General features: G+C 36.7%; 1 protein-coding gene across 8 annotated transcripts in view; it reads left to right on the top strand.

Annotated features, from left to right (window-relative positions):
• The window catches only part of FAM172A (family with sequence similarity 172 member A), a 255691-nt gene that overhangs the window by 54157 nt on the left and 189523 nt on the right, over positions 1 to 12011 (top strand). For all 8 annotated transcript variants that reach the window (XM_052700345.1, XM_052700342.1, XM_052700347.1 and 5 more), the window contains 2 exons: positions 748 to 813; positions 8449 to 8640. In XM_052700345.1, coding sequence (XP_052556305.1) covers positions 748 to 813; positions 8449 to 8640 — 258 coding nt within the window. The remainder of the gene's footprint in view (positions 1 to 747; positions 814 to 8448; positions 8641 to 12011) is intronic.

Genomic DNA, 12011 nt, shown 5'->3' with positions numbered 1-12011 from the left:
AATGTCCCTAGATAGGAGATAAACTTTTGAAGTCTGAACAATTTGGTTAAGTTTGAGGCAGCATTTGTTTGGTTGTGACTGGGCTGTGTTGGTTTTTTTGTTGTTGTTGTTGATGCTCTTTGAAATAATTCCTTTTGTTTCAAGTCTAAAACTTCAATTTTATTTCTGTGTGGAGACAAGAGTCTTAAACTCCCCCGTACTGGGAAATCAGTCAGGGTTTTTTTTTCTGTTTGGAATACCTTTGACCCATCCCTCCCCAGTTCAATGAATAGAAATGGCAAGGCAACTTGTGCTGAGGGTGACTAAAGATCTGCTCTCCATGTAGCTCATGAAGTGAACCTGCAGGGGACAGGGTTTCAGGAGTCCTGCTTAAGAAAAAAATGCTTTTAAAGTATTTCTTTGCAAAATAGATCCTTTCTTGTACCCCTGAGTATATATTAATTGGTTATAATCCTTAGTTTTCAGGCACATAATTATTCACACAGCAGCAGGTGATGGATTCACAGGTACAGTTACAATTTCTTTGTACTGGCAAGCGGTCTTTACTGAGAGCCAGAGAGGACCTTTTTGTATAAAGCTCTATGTTCTATAATTAGTTGTACAGTAAAGAATTCAGATATGTGGCAAAACATGTGCAAGTTCTCAGAAGTTTAACCAACTAGCCTTCAAGTTATCTGCCTGGACATGTAATTATGTAGGTAATTTAACTTCTGTTTGCTTTCTCTTTTGGTCTATTTTTTCTTCCAGATTATTACTAAACATGTTTATGGACTACTGGAAAAGGAATGCCACTTGAAAAAAATAACTCTCCCAGTAAGTAGAATTATTTTTCAAAGATATTTTTCACTTGAATCTGTGAAATGCAGAGATAGCTTTCAGATAGACAGGGGCTCTGTGCAAAGTATGGTCTCAGAGCACTGATTTCACATGCTGTGTGTGTGCACATCTGGAGAAGTGGTTTTGCCTGACTGTTAATCTGCCCGATTTTCCCAGCTGAGCCTTCCTCACCTTGCCAGACACCAGATTATTCCAAATGTCCTAATTTTGGTAGAGGAACAATAAGTTTTTTGAAATGTTATTTGTGAATATTTTATAGATGGATTTCCAGAACTAAAGACAGATGTTTCCAGCAGGCAAACAAAGACAAACAAAACTTTGAGATTCAAAGTGGAGTCTCAGTAAAACTACTCCATCTTTTTGTTAAAAAGCACATATTCATTAGTGTATAACATGTATGTGCTATAAAGTGCCATTGTTGTTTAGTAAAAATATATGATCGGCCTTTAAAAATGACAAAGCACTCCACAGACAGTGTGAAAGAGTGCATCTGTCTAGAAGTGTATACAGTAACATGGTGTTCAGTGAGGAACCATCAGCATAATTGCTCTGTGTAGATTTTCCATCACTATTAGAATGGAAGTTGAACAAGCTTGGACTAAGTTTCACCTTGCTGCCATCACCTCTGTCACGCATGTAATACTTTCTTCTCCTCTGCTCTGAGCTTTTAGTATCTAGGTTGGGAGAATTGTTCATTATTTACTCTTTTTCTGTGATTTACATAGTAAGCACTGGTGTGATGATGGAGTTTGTCACAAGTGCACTTAAACCGTTTTCAAATGTATTGCTTCCAGCTTCTCTTAAGTGTTGCAGTTTAATTGCATTTTGGAGTAAAGGACAAACTCTCAGTGCAATTTCATTTTGAGCAGTGTGGAAGATTTGTTACGAAGTATAAATAGCATGGTTGTTAATTGTTGGTGTTTGTCAGAAGCTCTTTTCACAGTCAAAAATGAGTTATGAAAAAGGCTACAAAAATTAAGGTGAAAAATCAAAGTTGCCTAAATGCTATGTTTACATCACACAGGCATAGTTCAAATTGGTAAAGGAAGCTGATAGAAACAGTAAGATGGCTTGTGGCAAGATTAAGATGCATTACATGAGGAAGATAGGAAAGAATATTGTAGCTGCTGTTAAGTTTCATATCACAGTAAGATCAAGGAAAAGTGAATTTGGGGAATTGTAGTTGTAGTGGCTATTAATAACATAATTCATGAATTTGATAGGTGAGCTGCATGCATATTGAATCATCAGCTCCAGTGTGAAAAACAGAAATGATTTTTCCCAATACAATTTGTCCAGAAACTTCGACACTAGATGGTTGGTTATTTTTTTGGAAACAGGATGTACATTTGAGGAACTGTCTTAAATTGGCATATCAGTGGCAGATATCTTAGAACAAATTGATTTACTGTACAGTAATCATCTTCCTGGATGAGACAGATTTTAAGCCAAGGGTTTTGTAAGAAATCAAATATGAAGCTGCGTACAACTAGAATGTAACTTACTGCTTAAATCAGCTTCTCTCAAAAGAGGCATGGAAAAGGGTGAATATGATGGCCTTTGAAAGGGCTCCAGGAGAGATTCCTAGAGCTGTGTATAAGGAAAAAATTTATGGGGATAAAAGTCAGCACTATTTTTTAAATAGCAGTTTTTTTAAATAGCAGGTTTTAAAAGACATGCTAGAATTCATCAAAGGCCTCAGAGATCACATGAAAAAAAAATCTTGTCAATAGAAGAGTACATGGATTTTCAGCAAGCTGCCAACAAGATTACAAAATGCTTTTAAAGAAAACATTTTCTGACTTTCTGTGGTATGCTTGGTCACACCTTCCCACCTCTTCCAGGCAGGATGTGACACACATGAGGCGGGAATCCCCTAGGATTTAATAACTGGCTAAAGGGAAAAAAAAAAGATATTTGTACTTTACAGATGAAAGTGGTTGTAGCCAATGTGATGTTTTTAAACTCTGCACTGACATACTAATAAATAAAAAGAAAAAAGGAATTAATAGAACATAAGTAAAGTAGCTGATTTTTCTAAAATGATAATGAATACTTAAATCTAAAGCTGATTTGGATGATTTTGAGTATTATTTAATGGTACTGGATGATTAGATGATGAAATAACATGAGATTCAATCCTGGTAAATGTGAAATTGTGGTGAAAAGAAGTCACTTTGTAAACACACCGGTGGCCACTAAATGAGCTATAACTACTCAGGAAAGATCTTGGAGTGATTGTGAATAGCTCTCTGAGAACATCAGTTAGTGCTCAATGGCAGTCAAAAACCCTCAAAGCAAATAGGATGTTAGGCATTATGAAGTGTTGAGAACAAAACAGAAAAACATAGTCATTCCACTCATTATGTGGTACCCCATCTTGAACACTGCATGGAACCTGGACACGGTATTAAAAAGGATACGTAGAATTTAAAAAAAAAAAAAAAATACAGAGGAGGGTTGCAAGGATGATCACAGGCATGAAATGCTTTTCAGACAAAGAAAGATTAGACAGCTTGGAAAATAGAAGGAATATGAGAAATCTATAAAATCATGAAAGGTGTAGAGAAGATGAATAGGGAATGTTTTTTTGCTTTTTTTAATAATAGAGAAGCTAAGGGGCATCAAGTTTAAATTATCAGGCAGGAGATCTCTACTGAAAGATAGGAAGTACTTTTTTCATGTAGATCCCAATTATATTGTGGAACTCATTGATGCAGAATACTGTTAAGGAGAAAGGTACAAATGCATTAAAAAAAAACCGTTTGACAGTGTTGAGGTGTGACAGCTATAGTGAATTCTTGTGGTCGCTTGTCCAGTAATAAAGCATGTCCCAGGAAGCTCAAAACTTGCTGGCTGCCAAAAATGAGAGTTTCTGTAAACATTCTGTTCTCATACTGTTTCACTAATCAACCTGCAGGTTATAAAAAAAAAGGATACTGGAACCTCTATTCTGAATAGTGTGACCATTCTGGTACTTTTATAAAAATTTCAGAGATAAATATGGAAGTATTATTCCTGAATTTTGTCACAGAAGATCAGTAAGTTGGTGCAGTCTTTTATTTTTCTGTGAGTCATAGCAAAGCTGTGAACTGGAGTGCTTTTCCTCCCAAAGTACTGAAGTGTACTGAAATTCTATGCTTCATTGACAGCATTTCATGTTCTCCTATTTTCCTTAATTTCCACCTCCTGAATGAAGTCCAACTTTGCTGTCTTTATTTTACTTTCTCAGATGGCATCTTCAGTTTTGGAAACAGTTATTTGTAAATTTCCTTTCATTTAAAAAAAAAAAAAAGGAATAGTTTGGGAATCTGGAAATATTGACTGTCTTTTTATTTCCCTAGCATTTATGCCAAATATAAATCCAAACCTTTTTTGATCCAGAGAAGCTTAGATGTATTTTGTGCACAGTGTTTTTGTAAAAACACTGTAGTTTTCTTCATGTTCAATATCTGCTCCTGGACTTGAAAATTTAAATGAAGAGACTCATATTCACGGAGAAACAGTTCAATTACTTCTTTTAAATTTCTCATTTTGTGCTCCATTGAAGTTTGAATTATTAATACAAAAAAGACTGAAGTTTTTTCCTTTTTTTTTTCCTTGTTTTTTCCTTTTTTTTTTTTTTTTTTAATTCAGATGAAGCTTTCGCATTTCTCTGTTTTAAATAGCATAATCAGTGATTGATCTTTGCTGTTTTTCAGCTGTTGAGGACAAATAGAGGGTGCTTCTGAATTAAATGCATCTTTAACAGTTTCTGGGAATGTCTGAGATAGAATTTTAAATAATTACTAACATGTTTTATTGAATAGTACTGAAAGGACTCACTGCGGAGTCTTCTAACTTATCAATGCTTTGCTCTTTCACTACAGTAGATAAAATTTCATTCAGTGGTTCTCTTGATCTACTGGAAAGTCAAGAATTATTTTTCTCTGAGAAACAACAAACTCTTATCTCCACTGCTTGCTCGTATTTGCTGTTTTGTTACCCAAGTCCAGTTAATGCTGGATTGTAAAAATTCCACCAGGTTCAGGTGTGTTCATTTGTTTCTGGTAATCACCAAATGCTAGTCTGCTGCTCATAGTATTGATCAGAAGTTTTCATTTTGTACTGAATGACTATACTGTATGACTGAAAAATTATAAATCTGGACATGCAATTTCATGAAGACAGAAATGTGTATTAGCATGTTTTGTGTAGAACTACATAGCAGGGGACTTTCTTATCTTGAAATCAACTTAGCGGTTTCCTTCCTCCACCAGGTACTCATAATTCTCAGTCCGTAGAGTCTTTTGTTAGATTTATTTTCCCTGTTATTTCCTCCGCCCTCAAAGTACATCTGTTTCACCTGTTTGTACACTTGTCCTTAGGATTTTTAATGTGTTTCTTAACTAACATAAGAAAAACATTGGGCTTTTCTTTCCCTTTAGAGTTTTGAACTTTAGCAGTCTTTAACAAAAGGATGCCCAATGGACAGCATAAAAGACCTCTAGATCTTAGTCTGCTAATGGCTGAGAACTGAAAATCAAGTTAAATCATCAATGTCTAAGGATGAAAGTCAGAATAAGATTGGATTTCTAGAATATTTTGTTGTTACTCTTAAGTATTGGTAGCAGCTATGCAAAATAATAACTATTCTACTATTGAAATATACTATACACTGACACTAATACATCGTGTGATAGCTTATCTAAGATTGAATACTTGAAGGGAGCATATAAAATGTAGGGGGAATTCTGTTTACAAGGCTGGATAGTGCCAGCCCTTGTCCTTGCCAGCCCTTGTCCTCATGGGGGACTTCAACTTCCCCGACATACGCTGGGAATACAACACAGCACCGAAGAAGCAGTCCAGGAAGTTTCTGGAGTGTATGGAGGGTAACTTTCTGATGCAGCTGATCAGAGAGCCTACAGGAAGAGCTACCTTGCTCGACCTGCTGTTCACAAACAGAGAAGGTCTGGTGGGAGATGTGGAGGTCGGGGGCTGTCTTGGACAGACCATGAAATGGTAGAGTTCTCGATTCTTGGTAGAGCCAGGATGGGGAACAGCAAAACTGCTACCTTGGACTTCCAGAGGGCGGAATTTGAATTGTTCAGAAGACTAGTAGGGGGAATCCCCTAGGTTCCAGTCCTAGAGAGTAAAGGGGTCCAGGATGGCTGGTCACTCTTCAAGAAGGAAGTCTTAAAAGTGTAGGAGCTGGCTGTCCCCCTGAGCTGCAAAATGAGCTGGCGGGGAAGAAGACCAGCGTAGATGAGTAGGGAGCTATTCTTGAGGCTCTGGGAGAAAAAGAGAAAAAGAGAATCTACCTCCTGTGGAATAAGGGACGGGCGACTCAGAAAGAGTACAGAAAAGTTGTTAAGATGTGCAGAGAGAAAATCAGAAAGGCAAAGCCCAGCTTGAACTCAACCTGGCTGCCGGGGTAAAAAGGAACAAAAAAAAAAAAAAAAAAAAAAAAGGTGAGAAAAGTAAAAATTGAACATAATTTTAAGTTCTAAATTATCAACAAAATATGGATTTGTTTGACATTCCTAATTAGAAATCTGTATAAGACTGTTATTGCATGGGAATAACAATGTTGAATCAAGCAAAATTAGACTAATTGAATCTAAGCATTTCATTGAACTCATTCAATTTGTCTTTAAACAAAAGATCAGAAATGTGCGTGTGAATAGCTGCAGAAGAGAAAGTGGCTGATAAAAATAAATTATTTTAAATGTACTCAGTTTGTCTAGCACTAAGTGGCGTTCTGCATTGATTTGCCAATAAAATAAGGTTGTGCACAAGAATGACCTTTATGGGCATTCTTTAGTGAAGGCTGGATTTAACAAATTGTTACTGTTGGAAATTAACTTGAGGTAAAGTTTCCAATGGTAATTCGGTTGAAGAAAGGAACAAACAGTTATTTTTTAATAGCTTAATAGATATTTTTTATTTTTTTATGTTAGCGTAATTGCAGTGAAGTGTGAAGTAGAAGTGTGTCTTTTAGAACATACGATTATTAGGTACTTATATTTCCTAATTGCTCAACAGAAATTTAGTTTTCTAAATACTGAAACATACAACCAGGACATAGCTTGCTGAAACACAAATTTTCAAAGTTTTGTCCTAATTATATTATTGTATGTATTCAGTCTGTGTGCAAAAGTCAACTACATCATATCAAGTACTATTTGAGACTTGATATTATCTGGCTGTTTACATCTTCCATGCTCGGTTTTAAGATATCTGTACTGGTACTTCAGAAATAGCTGTGTGATATGACTGTATCCCCAATATAGTTCTACTCATAAACTCTTTTCAATTGAATTTTTTTTGTCACTACATTTTCTGTTTTTCTGCAAAGTGTGGGAGAAGATGAGTACATTTCCTGTTGTAAAGAATGAAAGCTGAGATGCATTAATGTCTTGTTATTCTGGAATAGAGCGTCAGGTCCTCAGCCCTATGGCAGATGCTGAATGTTCTTCCAGTTACAGATTCATTTTGTTCAAGCATACTCAATGGCTTCATGAAAAAAAAAAAAAAAAAAAAAAAAGAATAGGCAAGACTTACTTTTAAAAAGTCTGGAGATTCATGCAGAATTGATTTTTCCTGAGGGATGATGAATAGCATATCCAAGTAAGATAGAAAATCTGGAATATTCCAAGCAGCCATTTCCCCTTTCTCAGTGTCAGGCTCATACCCATCACTACTTCAGAGTTTAAGGCAGCCCAAGGATATTCCTAGCAACTGTAGTTAGTTTGTGTGGTTTGTGGAGTATGGAGTACAAAAGGATATAGGGATCCTGATCTACCCTTCCTTTCCATCGTATTCAAGTAGGAGAAAAAGGAAGAATGACCACAAACATTGCTCTTCTGTTTTGAGCAAGGCTTACAAAGCCAAGTAAAGGCCTGTTTTATAGAACTTCTGTTTGTAAAAAAGCAAAACGCACACCTTTACTGTCTACATTAAGAACAAAAGTTGGTTCACTGAATATTGAAGGTGCTTGTTCCTATAGGAGAGTATCTGAGTCCTGCTGCTGAACTGCTTTAGATCTGAACTGGACTTCTGTATTTTATTAAATGAGCTATACTTACTAAACTTAGAATAGGCAGATTTGCGATACTGGCTTATACGTGGTTTACTGGGTATGTATGCTGAGTTGACTGAGATGGAACTCTTGGATGTTTTTTTTACCACATCAGACTTTTATTTTTGCTTCAAACATATAAGAGGTGACAAATTATTTGATTTTTGTGTTTCGTTTTTTCAAAGATTGTTCTTTTATGGACTCTCTTTTTCCAATAAATTACTGCAAACAATTTCTGTTTTGAAGCCATAGCATTCTTTTTGACCATGCCCATCCACCTTTTTGTTTCTATAATTGAGTTTAAACCATCTGTGTTTAACCATTCTAAAGCATATTTAAGGTTCAAAATTATGTAGCAGGGATATTAGCTTTTGCTTTGTTTTTATTTGTGCTGGGTACACAGTAGACCATAAAATAAATATATGAATAGAAAAAAAAAAAAAAAAAGGTGCATGTTTTGATACCAATTCTGGGTGCTGACTATAACTACAGATGTTCTTTTAAAATTTTTATTCGTGTGTAAAAGTCTGTATCGGCTGTAATTGCAGGTTGATGCCGCTGAGAATGAACCAAAAAGCTTTATCTTTATGAGTGAAGATGCGTTAACAAATCCTGACAAACTGTTGGTCCTAATTCATGGTAATGGTGTTGTCAGAGCAGGTCAGTGGGCTAGGAGACTTATCATTAATGAAGATCTGGACAGTGGCACACAGATACCATATATAAAGAAAGCTATCGAGGTAAGTGAAAGTGTGTATATGTACATTTCTGTGTGTATGTATAGGCGTGTGTACTAATGTAAGAAGAACTATGAATCTGAAATGTTGTAGTATTTTAATCTGTATTTTACATTTTCCTTTATGATCATCTTATTTGTGATGCAAATACTTGATATTTTAAGAACTTTTGTCAAATAGATCTAAGTTTTTCTCTTACAGTAAAATTTTTTTTTAGTTTTATATCATTCTGTGGCAGCATTGCCACGTAGGGTAATATGGTATCTAATGTGACAAGAGCCCTTAACAGGCGATGAGATGCAATACAAGGCACTACAGAAATTTGTTATGATTTGAAGTGTTTTCTTTTACATTTCATTAAATTTGTACATATTCTCACTCAACGTCTGTTGTAATCTCGTGATAACATTAGCTTTCATGATAACAGCAGGCTTTTTTGCTAGACTTGTACTGAATTTATTAGAGGCACAGTCTTTTTCAGTTTTGCACTGAATACTGATTCACTGTGATTCACCTATCAATACTTGACAGTTAAAAGCATTTACATTTTATGGACACTATTCTGTTGTAGTTTTGTATGTATAGGAGAGACAATGCATAATTCGTGTAATATTTTTAACGTGGAACACTGAAGTATAGCGCATCTCTTGCTTCCTACTGCTTTAGTGAAACTTACTGTAGTAAACATTCAAAAAGCCTATCCAAAATTAGCTATTATATTTGTCAAGATGCTTTACCCTTAATATCAGCATTTTCATTGTGATAGTTGCACATTTTGCTAAGTGAAGCTGAAACTTTTGCAATTTATGGAATCGTGGTATAGCATGGGTTGGAAGGGACTGTAGAAATCATCTAATTCCAACCCTCTGTAATGGGCAGGACTACCACCCACCAGCTCAGGCTGCCCAGGACCCCATTCAACCTGTCTTTGATCATGTCCAGGGATGAGATACCCGTGGCTTCTTTGGGCAGCTTTTTCCAGGGAGTTAGTCACCAACCTCTGAGCAAAGAATTTCTTCCTCATATTTAATATTAATTTCCCCTTTTAATTTAAAACCGTACCCCATTGTCCTGTCCTTATCTGCCCATGTAAAAAGTTGGTCTCCCTCTTTTTTACAGACTCAGTTGAAGTACCAGAAGGCTGTAGTGAGATTTCTCCAGAACTTTCTCTTTTCCAGACTGAACGAGTCCAGATCCCTTAACCTTTCTTCCTATGAAAGGTGCTCCAGCCCTCTGATCATCTCTGTGGCCCTCTTGTGAATTCCCTCTGACACGTCCGTGTTTTTCTTGTGTTGGTGGCCCCAGTACTGCAGGCAGGACCTCACAAGGGCAGAGGACAGTCACCTTCCTCCCTCTCCCTGTGGCCATCCCTCTTTTGATGCAGCCCAAGATATAGTTGGCCTTCAGAAAACAGGTAGCTACATACCAGTTTGCCTTCCTTTAACATAAAACATTTTAAATCAAGACTCAAGGGCAAATGCAAAAGTACTTAGAAGCTTCTAAAGTCTAATAGAGATTTTTAGTAGGTCAGGTGTAGAAGATTAATTTCAAGAGTGTGAGTTCCAGAGCTTTTCCTAAGAAAGCTGGAGTGCTGTAGTTGCATACATTTTAATAATGATGCTTACATGCATGCACTTTTTTTTTTCCCTAAAGATGATGCTGTTGTGGCTAACATCAGATGTTGAGCATTTTGGGGATAATATCTCTAAATGGAAAATCTTGAAATCTATATTTCTGGGAAAGGAGAATTCTAGATTCTTTTTCCTGTTTTTTATCAACTTAATGTTATGATTGTGTCTATGGAATAGAGGGAAAAGCTCTATTCCCTCAAGCTTATAACCTTAAAAACAGGCTTTGTATTTCTGCATTTTGAGCACTTTTTTAAAAATCACAGAAAAGCAACAAAAGTGGTTTCATGACAAAGTATCTTCAACATTGTAACCACGTGATCACATGAGGACCTTGGTCTTGATGCTTTTATCTTTAGATTTTCTTCTTTAACATGTTGGGTTTTTTAATTTGTAGTGCACTTTAGTTGAATAATTCCAACTGTTGTAATAGCCACTCTGCTCTTTTGTCCATCATAACACTGTGGCAAATATACTAACTGTGTAGAGCACATACTATCTGCAATGATTTTTATTATGTAAAATCAGCTATAGAGCATATCAAATCGTATTATTTTAAGCATGTTGGTATTATTGGTATCATGGCATCTCACCGTAGTGAGAACTGAAAGTCTGTCTGGTTACATAAGGCGATATCAATAGCAGTCAAACCCTGCTGAAGGGACTTGGAGTCATTACGTTATGACTTAAAAGAAAAAAAAGAGACAGGTCATTACTTCTTGTACAGATCATATAAATTACTTTTCCAAGTGCAGGAAGTTGTGGTAGAATGAGTATAAAGGTTCCAATTTTAGTTAGTAAAAATTGTATCCTTTTCTGCGTTTTCTGGTATTCAATCATCTAGTTGATTTAGGCATTTCTATTACGTATGAAATGAAAATAACTGACCTAGATAGTAAATGGCCTGAAAGAAAATTGTGATAGCTCCTCATACAGTGTCGCCAGTTTGAAGGAATTATATTCCTTGATATTCTAGTGTTTCTTCTTAGAAGACGTCTTATTTCTGAGCAAAACCAGTAGATCTTATCAAAGCATAAGATTACAGAGCTGATGAGAGGAGAACTTGGATTTCATATATATATAATAAACTGTGAATATGAAGTGGCTAATCATATCTAGGATTTGAAAATTCCCCTGAGTGTGAAACAAGTTCATATAGCTTAAAACATTTTCTGGCAACTAGGTTTTCATTTGCAAATGTTCATTTACTGTTTTGAGCACCAAAATATTTGAGAGACATAAAACTATTGGAAAGCATCCAGGAATGCTACGAAGATGATGAAGGGTCTGAAGGGCAAGTTTTATGAGGAGCAGCTGCAGCCCCTGAGTGTGCAATGAACAGAGCAGAGGAGCTGAGGGGAGCCCTCATGGCGGCTGCAGCTCCTCACAGGGAGCGGAGGGCAGCGCTGAGCTCTGCTGTGTGTGACAGCGACAGGCTGAGGGAACGGCATGGAGCTGCGTCAGGGGAGGGCAGCTGGGGGTCAGGGAAAGGGGCTGCAGCACAGGGCGGGGGGCACGGCCCCCATGCCAGAGTTGAAGGAGCATCTGGACACTGCTTTCAGACATAGGGTTTGGGTTTGGGTGGTGCTGTGTGGAGCTGTGAGATGGACTCGATGATCCTTTTGTGTACCTCCTAACTTGGGATATTCTGTGATTGTACTAAACATAGTTTAACCCAGCAGGCAGCTAAGCAGCACACAGCTCTTGCTCATTCTCTCCTCAGTGGCATGGAGGAGAGAATCAGAA

Source organism: Tympanuchus pallidicinctus, unplaced genomic scaffold, assembly GCF_026119805.1.
Source record: "Tympanuchus pallidicinctus isolate F22 unplaced genomic scaffold, pur_lepc_1.0 scaffold4, whole genome shotgun sequence".
Taxonomy (NCBI): Eukaryota; Metazoa; Chordata; class Aves; order Galliformes; family Phasianidae; genus Tympanuchus; species Tympanuchus pallidicinctus.
This window is presented reverse-complemented; position numbering and strand designations above follow the sequence as displayed.